Source organism: Podarcis pityusensis (genome assembly GCF_964106645.2).
Source record: "Podarcis pityusensis genome assembly, chromosome: 1".
NCBI classification, from domain to species: Eukaryota; Metazoa; Chordata; class Lepidosauria; order Squamata; family Lacertidae; genus Podarcis; species Podarcis pityusensis.
This window is the reverse complement of record NC_138028.1, coordinates 107376832-107397460: the sequence shown is the minus strand read 5'-3', so window position 1 is coordinate 107397460 and position 20629 is coordinate 107376832. Positions and strand designations below refer to the sequence as shown.

Genomic DNA, 20629 nt, shown 5'->3' with positions numbered 1-20629 from the left:
AAGCAAATAACCAACATGGCACTTATTTATCAGTATAAGCTGTGATTTGATTATCTTGCTGGGCTAACTGAAAAGAATGCCTGCGTACTTTCACAAAAAAGGAAAAGGAAAAAGGCCTGGGAAGAAATAAGCAGCACTGCGCCCTAAGGCACGGTTTCCCAAACTTGGGTCTTCAGCTGTTTTTGGACTACAACTCCCATCACCCCTAGCTAGTACGACCAGTGGTCAGGGATGATGGGAACTGTAGTCCAAAAACAGCTGGAGACCCAAGTTTGGGAAACCCTGCCCTAAGGTAATGGGTTGCCCAGGCAGAAACCTCTAGAGTGCTTGAGCCTTGCAAGAAATATGGAGGGGTGGTAGGCACATTGGCGAACTTTAAAGGCTAAGCATGAATCAGCAACCTCTGAGAGGACTGCAGTTAACAGGTCAGATATGTTAGGCTGACGTGAAAGATGCAAACAGCACCGGCTTGGCTTTCATCACAGCCCTAAAAAAAATATTTAGGACTACCTGCCAGGCACAGATGACTTTTAGCGTGCTTCCTACCCTAAGCAAAGCTCTCTTGATCTTGGTCTCTGCCTTCTAGTCAGAGAAGGAAGCTGCTAGTCTGCTGAGCCACAGCAGCTGCCAGCCCACCAAGCCTGGGAGCTATGGAAGAACTTGCTGGATCCCTTCACAAACTTGTCTCCATGTTGATGAGACTTGAAGTACCAGTACCCACTGAACTAGGAGATGTCTCCACAGAGGCAGCAGGCAGAGGTATTTTGCAGTGATGTGGGCGGAGGAGAGACAAAGGGAGGAAAGTCTGGTCTTATTTACTACTTGCGTTCACAGCCCCCCGCTCCTTACAATTTGGTTACTGAAACATCCCAGCAGTTCATTTGGCTAAATGCCTAATGTGTGATTCACACTTTGTCGTATGTGCTGAATACTTTCTAACACTTGGAACAGTTGCAGTTTTCTGAAACTTCAGTTGATCACAACATTATCCAATGACATACTTGTGTGCGTGCATTAGAAGTCAAGGAGATTTTTTTTTCCCAATTCAGAGGGGATCATATTTATATAAAGTCATAGTCAAGATGGTCTTTGAGCAACAGCGGCATCTAAAGTGAGTTGAGAAAGATGTGCCTCTGGAATGTGGAATATCTCTGGACTCAAAGCACACAGCTTTCTCAAATTTAGCAAAATTCAATTAGCAGAAATATACTGTTGAATTCAGGGAGCTGGCCTTCCCCCTACAGACATGTGCAACACCACGGAACTGTAGTTTTCTTTTTCTTTTTAGTCAAGGTGACTACATTCTTCAGGAAATCATTTGATGAAAATGAAAAAAAATCTAATTACGAAAAATGTTATATCACCATGAAACAACTTATAAAGTCATTCACAATAGAATCCTAATATTACACTGCTACTGTGAGATTCAATAATATAATGAATCCTTATGAATGAGAGTTCTAAATGTGAAAGTATTAACTGCCTGAGGGTCCAAAATAATCTTTAAAACAAACTATGGGAGCTAAGAGTACTACAGATTAATTTATCCACTCTTGCAGAAGACATTCAAAGAAATTTCTCAGAACAACTGTGGATTGTCAGATGTACTGAACAACTTATATTGCCAATGTGGCAATATATGGCAATATAAGTTGTTCTCTCTCTCTCTCTCTCTCTGTGTGTGTGTGTGTATGTGTATGTGTATGTGTATGTGTATGCGTAGGGAGGATGCACTTACCCAGACACATTTTTTAAAAGCCCTCACAAAAAACGATTTTGGAGGACTACGTTTTTCCATCTCAAGCTGAATTTCAATGTACCTTGAAGTAGTAAAATGTCCCCAAACCAAACCAAATATTCTGCCCAGGACCAGTTGTTGTTTGAAAAATGCCATGAGACAGGACTACTCTGCAGGTGACAAAATAAATTCTGTAACAAAAAGTCTATTGGAGTGTGTGTGTGTGTGTGTGTAGCTGCAACCCCAAATGCCTGCATGAAGCTTCTAAGGCTCCTGTCCTAGACACATTGACCACAGTAGGTCTCACATAAATAAATGTGACATTCTTCTGAACAGACATGCAAAGGTTCAAGCAACTAGATACCTTTTCAACTAAGTTATTTCAAAGTAAAACCTCTTCTTGCACACAGAAACATTTCACCTGACTAAATGCCATTTATTTCCTGTCTATTGAAACTTTACCTGTGACAAGTTCTCTTACTTCTGCATCAATGGATTTTCTTAGCAATCGTAAAAGTGCAGGGATCCCTCCGACGTTTTTCATTGCTATTTTATTTTCATCTGTCGACTTTCCGTACACCAGATTCCGCAATGCACCGCAAGCGTTTTTTTGAACTTCAATGACTCTGTGGTCCAACAGGTCAACCAGATGTTTGATTCCTCCTAACCTACATACCTAGAAAATATGTGGACCGGATTCCATTAATACACAAAGAGAGCAGATTCTGAGGGTGTGCGGTGGGCTTCAGGGGAGAGGAAAGGATAAAGTTCTGTTGTGCAGGAGAGAGTCTGATGGGCTAGCAGAAGTGTTGGATATGACCCTTAGGTTCTTAAAATACAGAATATAATTGACTACAGGAAAAATGTGATCAAAGTGATAGATCTACTCAGTAACAATGGAAAACATAGCTACTCTGTGAAGACAACAATAAGGTGACCAATAATACAGGGAAGCACACTCCCCAAAATTCAAGTCATAAAGCACTGTTCCCCTCCGTTTCACATATGCAAAGTTTATTGGAAAACATAATAAATATTCAGGTAGTGATTTCTCTGCTAATTGATAGAAACATTGTTTTTTAAATAGCTGCAGAATAAAATGATTTTTAAAAAGCCATTAGCTAGGCCTTATGTTATAATTTCTCCTCCTTCTCCAAGATCCCAGGGTGGTTTACAACAATTGAAACATAACGTCTCTGTCAAAAAGGGCCCCCCATCTCCAAGACATGAGAACTTGGGTCACAATTACACCTTTGTATTTTCAGGATTCAGCTTCTGTTTATTGTCCCACATAATCCAGATATTTACTCAGAATTAAGTCCTGCTGAGTTCAAAGGGCCTTGCTTCCAAGCAAGTGTGCACAGAAATCAAAATTTAAAGGAAGCAGTCAAAAAGATGGCCCAGCATTTTCACTATCAGTACAGTAAAACCCTAGAAGCATGAACCTGCGTTTGCAGTGTAAGTTTATCAATAGGTACCAATTTGACGGAAACTTCAAAATTTAAAACCGCTCTACAATGTTCTTCTCTGAGGGTTTTCCAATAAGGCATCTATAGCGTACCTCGGTTTTTATTTTGTTATCTCCAAAACACAGGTGCTGTAGGTAGGCCGCAGCGTTGGCTTGAACTGATGGGAACTGATGCTGAAGCATGTGGATGACCTCAGGTAATTCTGGATCCCGCCATGCAAATTCTCTTCATTGGATAAGCAGAGTTCAAAGCAAAGTGTGAATTCGTGTGTGTTATATATAACATTTTCAGCCTGCAATGAGTTAACCCAGTCCACCCGCTGACAACATTTTACAAAGATTTGTGTATAACTAAATTTCCAATGGTGAACTAAACACAGTCTCAAAGATTAGCAATGGAAAGTCTAAGTAACAGGAATCGATTTAGAATTATTTCACTATGGCAACTGTGGGCAATTTGTTACAAGTATGAGGTATGCTTGCCTGGGATCTTTCTGGATGCTGTCTATGGATGGAGATCTTGTGGTACCATCATCAGCAGGAGGCACATGCTGCTGCATCCTGTTGTAGCTGGACTCAGAGAGCCGATAATGAAGCGACCTGTAGGGTTCTGCGTAGGTAGCTGTTGTGTTCAGAGCATAATTATTTCTTTGGTATGTAAGAGTGCTACGCTGACTGGATGACCTTTGTAGATTTCCAACACCTGGAACATAAAACAAATATCAAGATTGTTGTTGTTGTGTGTCCGTATGTGTTGTTGTGCGTCTGTATGATGATCGTCTTCCAAAGGAACTACCCTATTCCAAACTTAAAAATGGAACGCACAATGCTGGTGGTCAGCAAAAGAGGTTTAAAGACTGCCTCAAGGCAAATCTAAAAAAATGTAGTATGAACACTGACAACTGGGAAACACTGGCCTGTGAGTGCTCCAGTTGGAGAACAGCCTTTACCAAAGGTGTCATGGGCTTTGAAGACACTAGAACTCAGGACGCAAGGGAGAAACGTGCTAAGAGGAAGGCACGCTTGGCAATTCCACACCATGATCAACTCCTGCCAGGAAACCAATGTCCCCACTGTGGAAGGACGTGTGGATCCAGAATTGGCCTCCACAGTCACTTACGAACTCATTGTTAAAACCGTGTTTATGGAAAACAATCTTACTCGGCTACGAATGATCGCCAGAGAAGAAGTATGCAGACAGACACACACACACACACACACACACACACACACACACAGATTTATTATCTGATCTCCTTCCTTCTGAAACTCAACAAAACCTTTTGGAAGCAATGGAATATGCTTTTCTTTAAGCTGGCATGGTGAGGGACAGATGGACTGGGGTTTAGATTGGCTTGGATCTAAGATACCATTACTTAAGGAAGTTCAAAGAAGTGAAGCTGCACATCGCTTCTTCCATAATGGCAGCCACTTGTGCCCTTTAAGAGTCTATATCTTGGGGGTGGGATGCAGCACACAAAACTTCTAGGAGTCCCATTTTGGGCTTAAGTCATTTGGGCTAGTTCCCCTCCCCGCAGCAGCTAGCCATGTCCCATTGCATACTGTCTATTGGGGAGGCGGGCTACCCTCCAGAGAGGCCTTTTAAGCAGCGCAAGTGGCCGCAGGGGCAAAGAGGGACTGGGGAATTTTCCCTTCCTTGAATTAAGTTAGCTAGGATCCAAACCCTAGTGTTTTAATTTTAGCAATTTCACTGTACGTTACTTTGATAGCTTAATTTGAATGCTGATGGAATTTGGCCATGATTTGAATGGTGATGGGATTTTCAATTTCTTATTTCAATGCGTTATTACTCAATTCTGAACTGATGGGGTCAGTTATAAAGGTGACAAATAATACAGAGCAGCTAAATGGATCGCACATTTAAAAGTATTTTTTTAAAATATTGTTTTTAATGCTTTTTTAATGCTGCCAAAACTAAGGATCTTGAAAATTAATAGTCCTGTAACCTCCTCTAAGGGAGGGTAGGCCGAATTGGATGGTATGTGACGTTCAAGGCTATTTTTAAAAGATTGCCTATAGCAGAGGTAAGTCTTATGGCCCCTTTACAGTGGCAGGTGGTGTGTGTGCTGATTGCTCCCTCTATGAGTGCAACATTCCCTTCTAGCCAGATGCTCCTTCAAGCATCTATGCACTTCTGGACCTACCCAACTTCCTTCCAGATAGAGAAAGCAGGAAGATAGCTGTGTCCTTTAGCACCCCTCCCCACCAAATCTGTGGGGGAAGGAAAGTTTATGAATTGGGGTTTCCTTTTTCTAAACTTTATGGTTTCAAGTACACGCTGTCATATTATTTCAGTATTATTCTCCAACGAACATGGGGTGATAAAATAGTTCCCCATACTCTTGTAGCCAATTTAGATTTGGGGACAACAGGGATTTCACACTTACCAGATCCAGTTCGATATAACGCTGTTTGGGATCCTTGGGGGACATCAGCAGTTCCATGATTTGGACTGTGGTACACCGGACTGTAATAAGTTCTACCTTCATATATAGGGGTGATGTGCAGATCAGGAGACAACGTCGAACGCAGCTCTTGACCAAGTTGGCTGTGCTGACTAGCATATGAACTCCTCAAGCCTAGACGGAAAAGGGAAATGTGAGTATGTGGCAACTGCAATCTTCACAAACAAATCCCCATTTTCATATTGCAATCTTTTAGGCTCCAACTACGCATGTGACTCTCCCACGCATATGCATATCTCATCTTCTAATCGCAGCCTAAAATTCTATCAAGGAAGAAATTAATATATATGTTAATCTGTATTTCAAACAGATCTCTTCAGAGATAGGTGGCACCTATAACTTTTGCCGTTCTCCCTGTCCCATGCAAGAGCAAAGGGGGGGAGGAAGTAGGCAGGGACAGGGTTATTGGTTTGTGTTTTGTTTTCACAAAGATCATCCCTTCAACTTTTGAGCGCATTGGTCCCTCTGGCCTTTACCAGAACTGCCAGATGGCTAGTTCAGGCCTGGTCTCACCTGTTCCTAACAAGGCCTCCAACGAAATTATTTTGTGCATAAGAAAGTGAGTGGGGAAAATCAAAATGTGCTTCAAGATGCCTTTGTAAGTCTTACAATAATTTCACTCCAGGCCCACTCAGTCACATGTTTTTGAACAGAGCATCCACGTTTCCTGTTCCGTTTTTATGCAAGATTTAGGATCTTATCTTCTTCTTTCAGTTATCCTATCTTTTATTTTCCATCTAAAGTGAAAAATTCCAATTTAAACCTCTCCTTGTAGCTTATCTACAAGCCTAATGATTTTTGTACTCTTATTTCTTGCCTTTTACCGGCTCTATAGTTTCTTTGTTAAAAAGTGGCAGCTAGAACTGCACACATTGTTCAAGGTGACAGAAGATTATGGTATTTTAAAGCCTCTGTGCTATAGTTTGTATAATGGCAACAACCATTTTAAAAACATGCGACAATGGAAGAAAATTTGCAGAAGGCCTTGGTCTCTTACACCTTATTTACTGTGCTCTGGGGAATGTTGTGGATGCTGCAAAAGTTTTGGGTCAGGCCCATAATGGTCATTTTGTACCACCCATGAACAATGGAAAAGCCATAATAGTCTTTATTTTTTATTTCATTTAATGTAGACCCACATAGATTCATCTGGCAAGAGCACAGTCTGTCAGTCAGCTGCCAATTATTTAAACTGCAAGGGGGTTGTACTAGCTTAGCCTCCAGCAACAAAATCTTCCTTTCTTTAACGTGTGATGAAACAATCTACCTTGCAGCTTAAGCGACCCTATGGTGTAGGAGGAACTGAACTAAGGGGACATGTGCCTTTTAAAAATGAGGATTTAGTGGGGATGTCCAGTGATCCAAGTATTCTGTCAGTGCATGCTTCACGAAATATCAGCACTTGTACAACATATCAACCCTATGACATAAGAACCTGCTTTGCTGTCCATCTGGTCTGAGGCTATGCAAAACCTTATTTTTAAGGATTTCATTCTTTCTATTATAAAATACAAAGCTGCATTGGCTCTTAAAAATCACAACAGTCATTATAGCGAAGAATCTATTCTAGTTAAATATGCTATACAGTGGTACCTCGGGTTGCAAACACTTCGGGTTACAGACTCCGCTAACCCGGAAGTAGTACCTTGGGTTAAGAACTTTGCCTCAGGATGAGAACAGAAATCGCGTGCTGGTGGTGCGGTGGCAGCGGGAGGCCCCATTAGCTAAAGTGGTACCTCAGGTTAAGAATGGTTTCAGGTTAAGAATGGACCTCCAGAACGAATTAAGTTCATAACCAGACGTACCACTGTACTGTAAGAGTTTTTTTTTAAAAAAAACGAAGGCAATGTGTGAGAAGACAACCTGATTGAGCTACTAACCATGATATTTGCAAATGTCAATATTTGTTCTTTGCTGAATCGTATTGTGGTAACAACTGGTTCAGATGTGTTGTTAAACCTTCAGCCTTCCATCTGTTGGTCCTATTAAGTAATACAATTATTCTTTCTTCCTTTCTTCCTTTCTCAATTGCTCCTGGTTTTGTCAGGACTCATTTCAACACCAGTGCAATGTCATAAAAACATCATATGCCAGATTCACAAGTCATTACGCTGGTGCAAGGGTTTAGGACTACAGTGGCAACCACTGAGGTTATGGATATTGTGTGAAGATTAACAGTATTAAGAAATGGAATCTAGCAAAATCTATCTAAGAATAATTTGAAAGGCTTTGTGTTTTGAAAGGTTTGAAAAATTATACTACTACATCTTCACTATGAAATAACTAGAAGATTCAAGACTGTGATATCAAAAGACTGATTAAAAAGTCATTCATATTTAGCTGCTTGGCACAGCATTCTTAAACATATTAAGTCAAGGCTTTCAGCACCCTTTCAAGTAGATTGGCATCTAAATATTTGCTGTTAAGGCACTTTTAATCAGGGCATTAGGACTTTGCTATATGAGTAATATACAGGCAGCATTGTTCTACTTCAAAATCATTGGCACAATGCATGAGGTCTTTTTTCATATTTTGAAATGCACTAGCTACATTTGACAAAAGTGAGAACTAAATTTCAAGCAAGCAGTCATTGCTTGCACTTCCTGTCATTAAACAAAGTGTGTTTCTCTTGCTTGCTTCCTATTTTTTTCCATATTATATGTGGTCAGTCACAGATTACGTGGTATATGAAAACCTGATACCTATACTGAGGTCTGCCTCTGGATTGTTTAATGATTCATTGCTTGTGTGCCCAGAAGTAATAAGGAAATACAAATCCCTTCAAGTATTGCACAGAGGGAGTCAGGAACACATAAATTGCAGTTAATTATGCAGTGCATATCAACAGTATAGGTAGTTTTCATATATTTCAGGCCCGATACCTGCTTTTTTCAAATGCAAGATCATTTTTGACAGGGATATTCATGGCACTGTTTGTCTCCAAGTTGAATAGAGGTAGCTTAAATTCATTCATATGGGAACAAATTTTAAAATGAAAGAATGGCAATCCATGGTGGTATTTTATTTGCACTTCTTATTTATAGGTCACAATCTAATGCAAGTTGTACATGTTTAGACCCCTGCAGGCTAAACAAAGTGGTGAATACTTCCTAAATCCCCACCCAACGATCTGCATGTGCTCAGATACGCATAATGCACTTGTACGTCCTGTCTTCATCAGTCATCTGGGTGGAGTGGCCGAATGTGCGCACCCACTCCTATAGGGATGAACTGGATCCCTCCATCCAAATGAAGATCTTGCAGGCAGCTGAAATTATCGTGTATACAGTAGAGCACTTATGCCCATAAGCAATCATTTTATTAAGGCATTAAGTATATTTTTTCTGTGCATTTAAAAACTGTTTGTAGAAAATACGGAATAACTGAAGCTCATTGTTTTCAACTGAAGAATGTCCCTCCCCCTCTCACACACAAACCAAGCTCACGGCAATCAACTGAATGCAACCAACCTTATTCTGGGTTCTCCAACATCTCGCATTGCCAGCAAAAGCAAACAAAGAACCTACCCGCCTGACGCTGACACAAAACTCTGCACATACACTATGCAAAAGAATGAAAGATCATTATACCCCCTTCTTTCTTCCCCCCTCTCCACACTTTGCTCTCCCCCACAACTTCAAAATGCCTATGACAAAAGCGTTTCACACCAAATGTAGCTGACCTGTAGAAAGGACTCTATGAATTGAAAACAGAGACCCTATAGGTTCATTTGTTTATCCATGAAAATCTTTCAACAGAAACAAATTAAAAATAAAATAAAACTGCTAAGCCTCCACAGTATAACATTTCATCCTTTGTGATGAGAAATGAAGCGATTAATTCTGAAAATATCTACTGAAACAAGTCTGTGGAACTACAAACACATTCAAAGAAGCAACTTCAGTCTTCCTTTCAGTGAAATCAATAAGCTTTTCAGAGACATCTAACATCCGATTCCTACCCTTTGAAAAAATATCCCGATTTAAAATGAGGTCATAAAATCCTGTATTGTGTTGTTGGTCCTGTGCAGATTCCTCATGTGCAGGCACTGTGCCTATAACAGCATTTCAAGCATCAGTAATGGCATATTACAGCTCCTCTTGCCAACAGTGCAATTCATTGTATTTACAGGTTCGCGCAAAGTTTTAAGTTGTGTCTTTACCTTTTTACTAACCTGTAAGGCTATCTGGACGGGGTGGGACCATTTTTTCATATATATCGTACTGCTGTGCATATTGCTCGATATCATGAAGTGTCCGTTGTAATGTTGTCCCCAGATGTTGTGGAACGGCGGTCATCCCAGAACGTTTTGGCGATGAAGATCCAACTTGGGTTTGGGGTGGAGAGGCCACTCTTGTCTGTGTGTCATTTAGCGTAAGAGGGGACCCAACTCTGACAGCGGGCTGGTACTGGGGAGTTCCTCCATTTGGGTTGGTTGACTGCCTGGATGTGACCGAGCCAACTCTGCGCACTGCGATAGGCGAAGCTGGCCTCTGTGTGGTAAACGGAGATGCTGCTCGTTGTACAGGCAATGTTGTAGATGAAAACACATTAGAATTAAGAGATCGCGACTCAGTAACGGATGGTGAGCCATAGCCACTCCCTAAAGAAGTTCTGAGTGATCCCCTTGAAGGAGAAATGCCTGCGGTGGTCACATATGAGGGAGACTGGGCCCTCGATGGAACAGAACTTACGCGTCTCATGGCTCGGTTGGCAGCTATGTTTGAGGATGCCTGTTCAAAAGGAACCACGTATCATTTTGGTGCACAAAGCCATCAGCCAGTGTAAAAGATCAACATTTTTGCTTGAAAATTCCTTTGCGGGCGCATTTGCACTAGAGTTCAGTCCCTTTGGTTTTAAAACGGAGAGTTAAGCTCATGTTTTAAAGGTTTCAATTCTCTACACATTCATCTGGGAGTTAGACTCTTGAACAGATATGCACAGAATTGTACTTCTCAGTCTCTGCACTGAAATCAGCGGGACTTAAAATGCTTAATGTTTGCTGGATTCCGCCTAAAATGTTTTAAATTAAGTTTATCTATTGTAACTTCCGTCAAGGATGCATTCTTAAAGAACAACAAGAATCCTCTTTGGCATCCACAGCCAAGCGAAACTATTAATTTCCAGAGTTCCTTGAGAGGGGCCAAAAGAGTAACATCCTTTGGATTGCGCTTAAATGTTGTAGTATAGATGTAGCTTTAATCTTGATGTTCCACTTTCCTTTTCCTTTTTTTTTTACAGCAAATGTGTCACCAAAATCCTATAGAACTATTTTCTCCATTTAGTCTTTGCCTTTTTCATGTCTTATTAATAAGCCTAATAAATAAGTTACCATTAACACTGCACAGCCCAATGTCATTCTACAAAAGCTGGAATTAGGCTGAACAAAGTCTTGGACTTCCATGCCCTCCCATTCTCTCCTCCTGTGTAACTGAGAGAATGTTGCGAGCATTTAGTTCACCTTTCTAAAAATCCTGGCGTATGAACCAGTAATGACATGTAATGGCAACCAAGGATTCCTGGAAAGTGGAACTAAATGCTGGTGACCCGTCCCTCAACCACAAATGTTTAGAAGGGAAGTATGACCTTGAAGCTTTGCTCCATTATTTAGTGTTATATTGTCTTATGCCATTTATAGAAGCGCTGTTTGCTTTTAATTGGTGTTTTCTTTTTACACCCCTCCCCCACTGTTTTGATGAGATCCTTGGAAGATAAAGGTGATATAGAAATGAAACGAAATGAAATAAATAGTGTTTTATTTATTCTTATATAATTTTAAGCCAGTCAGAGGACTGTTGTGGTTGAAGATGTAGAATACAAATGATTTATCAAGGTAAGTAAATTATAGTATTGGGTATTACATTCATATTTATATTACTTTTACACCATATCTATATTAGTATATTTATTTATTTCATCAGCTTTCCTTTAATATATTTTTGGAGTTACATGTACCTGAACCAAAGCCTGTCCTTCAGCCCTTGAGCTTCTCACCAAATGGTTATTATTTGCTCCGATAAAGGAATGTTGCTGTCTGTTCTCTCCCTTTATCAGGTTCTGGCTGTTGTGAAAACTGCTTACTTCCTGGTATCCACTGTCGGAATAAGAATTCATTTGTGTCGAACTCCTAGAGTTACCCACTGATCCTAAAGATAAAAAGCACAACGAACTTGAAGTTATTACACAGTTATGAATAAAAACAAGACCAGATTGATAAATCTCAGTTTATTTAAAATGTATATAACAGACCCTCACTTTCATGGAGCGATGTTTGCTCTGGGGAGTAGAGATTCCCTTGTTCTGGCTCTGTTCCAACATGATAAGAAGTAATATGAACACTCTCAGATGCTCTGAGTTTATTTACACCTGTGTTTGGCAAATCTGAAAGCAGAGTTTTGTTAGTCAATAATAATATCTACATCTATACGCATCTGCAAGCTGGTACAGCTTCACCATTTCAGCTCAGTTCTATTCTACATACCATCTGCAGAGCAATTTTAGACAATTGTGCAAGAGCAATAGCTTTGTATATGAACATTCAATTCTGAGAAAGACATAAAAGAAAAGACCATTTGTGGAGGTGGTGTTTTCTTGTCAGTTTTGAAAGCTCAACAGTACACACTTCCAAAGAAGGAAAATTCTGAAACTGTTAACTGAAGAACATATTGTCAGCTGTGATATTCATTCTTGAACTTTAAGCATAAAACAAATATACTTTTTTTTTTTAAAAAAAGAAATCTCTGGCTTGAAAGAGAAAGCATGATTGAAAAGATACCAGAAGGGATCAAATTTACATTCAGGAACTGATTCCTATATGAATTAGCTTATCTTGCTGCCAAATCCCATCCAGTAACTTAGGAACATAGGAAGCTTCCCTATAAGGACTCAGACAATTGGTCCATCTAGTTTAGTCTTCCCTGATGAAACACCAGCTCTCCAGAATTTTAGGCAGAGGTTTCTCCCAGCCCTGCATGGAGATGCTGGAGATTGAATCTGAGACATCCTGTAGGCAAGGCTGATGCACAAGGCTATATAGCCCCTAATTTCTTTTACAGTCGTACCTTGGTTCTCGAACAGAATGCATTCCGGGAGTCCGTTCGACTCCTGGAACCAGTTGAAAACCAAGGCGCAGCTTCCGATTAGCTGCAGGAGCATTCTGCAGCCAGACAGAAGTCGCGGAAGCTGCGCCAGATTTTCGGCTTCTGAAAATTGTTCGAAAACCAGAACACTCACTTCTGGGTTTCAATCGTTTGGGAGCTGATTTGTTCGGGAACCAAGACGTTTGAGATCCAAGGTACAGCTGTAATTTACTTAAAGGGTTTCAGGGTGAATTGCCTTTTCAAGTCAGGCCTTTTCAAAACAGAATTTGCGCAGTTCTTTTAAACAAAAATCTGCCACGACTGAGGAACATGAAACCACTGAGAAATCCTTCCTACTTGCTACATCTTCACATGAGGGCTTCTCTTCACTTTATTCACAATTGATGGATGATTTAGGGAATCTGAGATGGGGCAGCTGCGACTCAGAAATTTAATATTAAATCTGCAGCTTGGCAAGAAGGACAAGATCCTCAAACTTATGGTTCAAATATTCACTGGGCAGCCTTGGGCCAGTCACGGTCTCTCAACCTAACCTGCCATACAAGGTTGTTGTGATTATTAAACGAGGTGAATACATATATGCATACAACTGGGAGGCAGAAGTTCTTGCTGGCCTATTGCAAATAACCGTGATCTTCCAACAGATCCCAACATGCTTCCTGCCTATCTCTGAACTAAAGAAATAATAACCTTTCAGTTCCTTAAAAGCCTAATTCTGAAGGTAATTTATCAGGGCTGGAGGAAGAAACCAAGAACTGGAAGCCTTCCAGGTCTCTTACATGAAAGGCATTTGAAGACTTCTGCACCAGGGAGCCATGAAAATGAATGAGAATGGAGTTAAAGTGGATTAGAGTTTTGGGGTGGGCTTCTTTGTTGTTGCTAGAGAGTTCCCATAATTGCACAGCTTGGTGCAACTAATTTTAATTAGTTTTGGAGTTTAAAAACATGAAAAGGGGGCAAGATAGCCAGCAAATATTCCTTACAACGAATGGAGAATGCAAAGTTAGGGACATCTCAGTTGTACGTCAATGTCAAATAATCCTGAAGATGTGCACTAGGATTATAGTTTTGACCTAATAAATCCAGCTACTAAGGAGGAAGAGCCAATAACATTTAGATCCATGAAGGAAGAGCATTTTAATTTAATACATTTTAAAATAAAGCATGCTCACCCTGTGAATTAGCTCAAAATGTGCCTGCCAAATAAAAGTACCATATAACTAATTTTAAAGACCCATTCTAAGTAAATTTTCCACTTGTGTTTTCCAGGTAAGCAGTCCCCCACACTGCATAGAAAACCTTTTGTGAAGTGTCTTTCAACAACTACGGTATTTGTCATAGGACATGACTATTTTAAAGGGAGAAAAACAATCAGAAGTCTTAGGTGTGCTACAGTAACCACAATTTTGTTTAGCTGGAAAACACTGTACTGTATAAGGGTTTTGGTGAAGCCAGATAAATCCTTTCCACATACTAGCAAAGAGTTTTATTACAGCACTTGTTTTTATTTATCAAAAACACTTATATCCTACATTTCTTTGCGCAGTTTAAGGTGGCTAAAGACAGAAATAATAAAAGTACAAGGAAAACCAATTAAATGTAAGAAAAATGAACAAAAAGTAGTAAGGGACAAATGAAAAACATCAGAAGTAAAAAAATATCAGAAACAGAGTAAGACAGTAAGGTAGCCCAGGCTACTGATCTATAATGTTACAACTGTGGCTTTTAAGCATCCTACCCCACAAGGTATCATTTCTGCACTAGTGTGGCTACAAAGGAACTCCTGCATGTTTCACAGGATTCAGGGGCACATTCTGTTGCACACACTAAGTTGTTGAGTGGTACCAATCACGCTCTTAGCCCCACAAGCTAAGAGTGCGCTATGAAGCCATGAATATGAAACACATTGCAGAATATTCAATATTGGCATAATGCTTTTCATGTAGCTTATCTTCCATTACTGATTTTCTAGGAATACAGTTTGAAAATCACTGCATTATAATTATACTTAGAATGATAGTTCAGCAATAGAACGTTTGTAGGCAGATGTACCATACAAGAAGAACACCATTTAATTTAACTGACGTAGCAACAAAAATGCTAAGGCTATCGTATATTCTTGCGTTCACATTTACAAATTGTGATGCTATATACAAACAATGAAACAGACACCTAAGCAGTCATCACAGATGATGGTGTTTACTGGGTGAATGGGTTTTTCTCCCCTCTACACAATACAACTGTAAGAATAAGAAGTCACATGAAATGGCCCACACGTTAGCAAACTGTGAGCGGAACAATAGACTGTGATCACTTTAATGAATATACACTGCAAGAAAATCTGTAAAAAGTAAGCCTTGCAAGTATGTCACTGTAAGATATATCAGAAGAACACCATTTTTGGCAAAAGGTAGTTTTGAATTTTTAAAAGTAGTTTATATTCTAAAAAAAATTCCGATATGAATATATATATATATATATATATATATATATATATAGCATTTTTTTGCATTTAGCACAACATAGATCAGTTTGCTTTGGAACAACTGCCAAATTTGAAGGGAAACTCATGAAACATGTAGCATTTGTACAGGGTACACCAAACATACAAGACAACTGTACCTGCAGATCTCCAGGGAAACGACTTTTCAGTAGAGCTATAGAAAAGAAAAGAAACACAATATCTTCAATTCCTTTCAAATGTTTTCCCCGCCCCTTTTGTTTTATAAACACATAGCACAATCAGCAACCTATTGGTGGATGGCTTCCACTAGAGTTCAACAGAGTACAATTTCTCCCTTCTACGTCCTTGGTATATGCTCACTGATAAGTGCTTCAGGGTGGCTGGGGAATGGCACCTCCCATATCTGCATTCAGTTCTTCTCTTTCACTCAGTCATATTGTGAGACACCCCCTACACACAGTAACTAATAAGTGAGATGACTGGATGTATGTATGACTGGCCCACAATGACCTCCCATTCCATCTCCAAAATTATCCACTACATTGCCTGCATACGTTGAACCTTACAGGGCTTTGGGGGATGCCTCTCCACATGGGTGCATAATACGAAACAGAACTGATTCCACACAGCCAGTCACTTAAACCTGCAATCCTTTGCAATCAAGGGAAATGTAGAAGACGCAACCTTGGTTGAAAGGGATTCTCCATTAAGAACAGCGGGTGACAAAATCATGTGCATCTTATTGTGCATATGGTGAAGCAATCTCCAGTGAAGCAAATGAAGACACCTGCTCTCCCAGAGCTCTAGATGCACACTCAAACATGTGCAGAACAACAGGGCTGGTGTGTCATCAGCTGTATCACTTATATTAATTGTTTGTATGAAATTAACAGTGTTAGGAATGCAGTAATAAATTATAAACCTTCATTCTAAAGTTAAGCACATTTAAAGTTCTTTCAGTTTCAATTTAAGGCAGATTACAACCATAGTTTTCATCAGCTTTTTTTTTATTTTTTATTTAAAAAGCAGTATTCCTTCTCTCTGGCATGCTGAATAATTTAAGACAATTTATGTAATAAAAATTTTCACTGCACGAACGTGATTCATTTATGTAAATATGTTTACTCTTTATACTAGAACCTTTCGTTACTACAATTATGCTTTTAAAGAATCCAATTTCAAAATCAGTTTCGCTCAGATGACAATATGTATCAAACTACATACATAACATACACAGAAGAAAATAATCACATTAAATGTTTAGATCTATTTACATGTCAAAGTAAAATTAGAAAGAAAACCGCTTAATTTATTTTGACTTTATTTACAGACTGGCAGTCAGTGCAAGAAAATATTTTGGTGCCGCACTTTCTCATGCATAAATCCATACAAATGTGCTCCCCTTTTATATACATTCAATACCAAACTTTCCACAAGGAAGGCACTAATAAGAACAGAATGAAAGGCAATGTGGAGAGTTTCTGCTCACTTCTGTTAACTGCATTAAGATTAGGAGTCAAATCTCCAATATAAAAGTTAACTGTGCCTGATATAAATGCCTTGGTAACATTTACTGGGAGAATTCTTTGGCACAGCATTTCAGCACTTTCAGTCTAAATTATCACTTCCACCCAGGGCATTTCTGGAATTGTCAAGGCAACTAACGAGAAAGAATGGTCACAGTCTCTCCAGCAGATCGATAATACCTATAGATATGAATCTTCATCACTCCCTACTCAAATATTTTTGATGGACTTAACCAATATCTGAGAGATCTAATGATCTCATGAGAAGATGCATTTCTGAATAAGAATGCTATTACAATTGCAATACTAGCTGTTAACTGAAATGTGGCATCTGTAGCTTAATTACATGCACCCAAAACGAACGAACAAAAAAAAAGCTCTCGTTAACTGAGGCCTTTTGTCTTTCAGACACAGCCATTGATGCTGAACAAATTACCCTGTATAGCTACAGATCAAATTCAGGAAGATGTGTGGTGTCTGAAGGAGCAGCCAAAGGATTTCAGGTACGCAAGGAATGGGCCAAAGCTATGCTAAACTGTTACATTTCCAGCAGAGATGTCCCTCTTATGGCTTATCACCCTCTCCTTCCTCTCAGATTTCCTGTTTTCTTGCTCTTCATTTATAAATAAACTGGGAAGTTGCATATGCACAAATATGAGAGTGGGGGAGAATGTGAGAAAGAAGGACCACTGCCATATCTGAAGTGGTGTCATCTTGTTTACACAAGAGAAGATGTATCTTAAAATTTGATGCACGGTGATATGTTTCCAGCATAAACTGGGGGTGGGTGGGAGAAAGGTGCACATCTCCTACTACCCCTATGACTAGCAAGTCCACAGGTATCCCAACCACTAAGGAAAGGCAACCAGATATCAGAAATTGATTGCCATGTGTCATAACAGTATTTTTCACTCATTGTGTGCATGGGGTATGACTGCCACATAAGGAGGCAGTGATGCATCAAAAGGTCTGAGACTCTGTGCAACTCAACAGGGATGGATTGGCATGGTTTGTATTAAAAGGTGTGCAAGCATTTATTCGCTGGTATATTTACTAACCCATTCAGCAGACAAGAGTGCCAGTCAACCCAAGCTATGCCCAGCTAAAGTGAAAATAATCAGTTTATTACCTATATAGCAGGCAAGCATGGGACTGCTAGTTTTGATTTTGTACTGTGGGTATATTCAATGTTTTTTTCTTTTAACTGTGTAGTTCTGCTCTAAGCCCATCAACACCTACACCCCAGATGGGTCTTGTTAACTGAGTAAAGAATGACCTTCTATCATTGCACAGTGTGACAGAATTTCTAGCAGCTGCATCACAAAAAGTGTTAAGATTTATTTCTGAAAGGTTGCCATATTAAATACAGAGGCAAAGGGAGATGGACCAGGTCATTTCATTTGCTGACTCATTTGCTATATAGAACAGTCATTTTCAAATCCAGGAACACAGTTCACCCCCAATTACAACATGAGATCCTCTTTATTTAAAATAATAATAATGTGTCCATTGTTTTTCATGTCTCCTTTAACCTCATCTCCCATTCTTCTCTGAAAAAAGACCCTTTTAAAAAAGGGATGGGGAACTTATCATTGGCCATGTTGGACTGTGACCAATGTAGCTGGATTCTACCAACATGTCGGGGGGGGCACACACTACATGATTTCCAACTCCACTTCAGAACTAGTGGAATGGTACAATGTTAGGTCATGACACAACCCCTTGTAGGTCCGACCCATAAACTGAAAACTAAAGCTGTAATGTTTGCTTAGGCAGCCCATCAGATGCTTGTCCCTGACGATAAAAACAAGCCTATTTTGAAGGCTAACAGCTGCCCCTTTCTTCCTCTTCCGCCCCATAAAACTCACAGATTGAAAAAACAGCTTATGTAATTCATATAAAAATGTAATAAATGCAACAGTCACTTAATGAATACTGTATAAAACAAATGGGATGTGTATGCTAAAATACATTTAGATGGATTATAGTACAATGGCAGGCTTCGGGGCTGGAATGACAGTGGGGAAGGCATATATAATAAAGAACACCTCATTAACCTTTAGAAAATGAACAAAATTTCTTAGCTAAACACAACCCATTTAATACTAAAGACACAACCAATTAATTCTGAAAATCGGCAAAAATATTTTAATAGACATATTAAAAATAGAATTTCCAAAGGATGTATACACACTGCTTTTCGAAATTACCTTAATACTCACTTACATGGTATCTAGATTGCTGAATTGATAGGGAAAGTAATTTTTATTGTTATTACACAATGGAGTATGAATGAATATCACTTCCTCTATTTGCAAAGTTCAAGGGTAAGTGCTGTCTAAAATGGCACAATTCACAACCAAGAGAAAGGCACTGCAGCCTGTGGGGGAGGGCAAAGGTTTCCAGAAATAGAAATAAAAAAATGGCCTCAAAAATCCCTAAGGGGGGGGGGGGGATCCCAAAACACCCCAGAGAGAGTTGAGCATGTTCAGCAGCCACGGAACAATGACTCAGTCAGAAAAGAAATACAGTGGTACCTTGGGTTACAAACACCTCGGGTTACAAACACTTCAGGTTACAGACTCCGCTAACCCAGAAGTAGTACCTTGGGTTAAGAACTTTACCTCAGGATGAGAACAGAAATCATGTGGCGGCAGCGGGAGGCCCCATTAGCGAAAGTGCGCTTCAGGTTAAGAACAGACCTCCGGAACGAATTAAGTTCATAACCAGAGGTACCACTGTATGGAAAGGAGGGGCTGGAATCGTTTGGATGGTTCAATGTGTCTGGTGAAAAGGAAGGTATGCTTGGGCATCAAACCACAATGCCTCTCACCAGTGACTGGATAAGCTCTGCCACAAGCAGTTCACGCCATGGTGAACCTCAACAATGGTCAACCCCGGCTGTCAAACTACAGTCATCAACCAGCAGGTGTGCTGGTTGTTGATCGTGTGGAGTCATGGCCAATGCCTGTGCCAAACCTTTTGCACTGTGATCAATAAAATTGTGCCCTAATTTGATCCAACACCAGTTTGTGTATGTCATCATTTCTGCCTGCTCCTGTACCCTTCCAACTCACTTGGGGCTGCCATGTAGATCTTTCGGAACTGATGTTATATTCCTTCCAACTATATCACTTAATTTCCTACTGCCACATTTTGCACTAATTGAAGCTTTTAGGTTGTCTTCAAGGGTAGCCCCACAGCAATCCCTTTGGGAAGTTACTAGACTGCAGATAACTGTGGCAAGACTACTCATGTCCAGAAATGGTTGTAGCTGCTGAAGCTGGTTGAAAGGCACTCCATGACACTGAGTTCCCCTGAGCATTCAGTGACAAGGCTGAATCCAGTACAACTCCAAGCTACAAGTTTTGGCTACCAGCCCCTGACTGCGCTGCTGTACAGAAAGTGTTGCCCTTTAAGATCCCTTAAGGGGATTCCCCATTGGGCTGGTACAGGATGCTCCTCCTTATTAAGGAGTCTGTTTGCTTCCAAGTCCATTCAAGTTTCTGGTAGCGTACCTTTGAAGCCTTAAATGACTTGGCACCCAAATACTTGAAGGAGCACCTCACCCTATACTACCTTTCTGTGTCTCTGGGTGAAGTTTGTTATGCATCAATGAAGGATAGAACCACCTCTGTGGTGGCACAACCTTCTCTGTGGTGGTGTCCTGTCTTTGGACAACCTTCCTTGTAATGGTACAACTGGTGCAAAGCATTACATTCATTTTGGTGCCATGTCAAAATTCTCTTATTCACCCAGGCATTTTAACATTTGAGATTTTGTTCTTTGTTCTGAATTGTTCATCTAGGTTGTTGTTGTTGTTTTATAATGATGGTATTTTTAGATT

At 39.9% G+C, this 20629-nt stretch overlaps 1 protein-coding gene across 5 annotated transcripts in view; it reads right to left on the bottom strand.

The window, feature by feature from the left end:
- Window positions 1-20629, bottom strand: part of PKP4 (plakophilin 4) — an 88004-nt gene that overhangs the window by 22291 nt on the left and 45084 nt on the right. For 3 of the 5 annotated variants that reach the window (XM_081005880.1, XM_081005882.1, XM_081005883.1), the window contains exons 4-11: window positions 15415-15449; window positions 11942-12073; window positions 11648-11838; window positions 9867-10425; window positions 5615-5806; window positions 3690-3909; window positions 3300-3432; window positions 2201-2414 (exon numbers count right to left, since the gene is read on the bottom strand). In XM_081005880.1, the coding sequence (XP_080862006.1) occupies window positions 2201-2414; window positions 3300-3432; window positions 3690-3909; window positions 5615-5806; window positions 9867-10425; window positions 11648-11838; window positions 11942-12073; window positions 15415-15449 (1676 nt within the window). The remainder of the gene's footprint in view (window positions 1-2200; window positions 2415-3299; window positions 3433-3689; window positions 3910-5614; window positions 5807-9866; window positions 10426-11647; window positions 11839-11941; window positions 12074-15414; window positions 15450-20629) is intronic. The other 2 variants (XM_081005884.1, XM_081005881.1) reach the window with 2 other exon arrangements.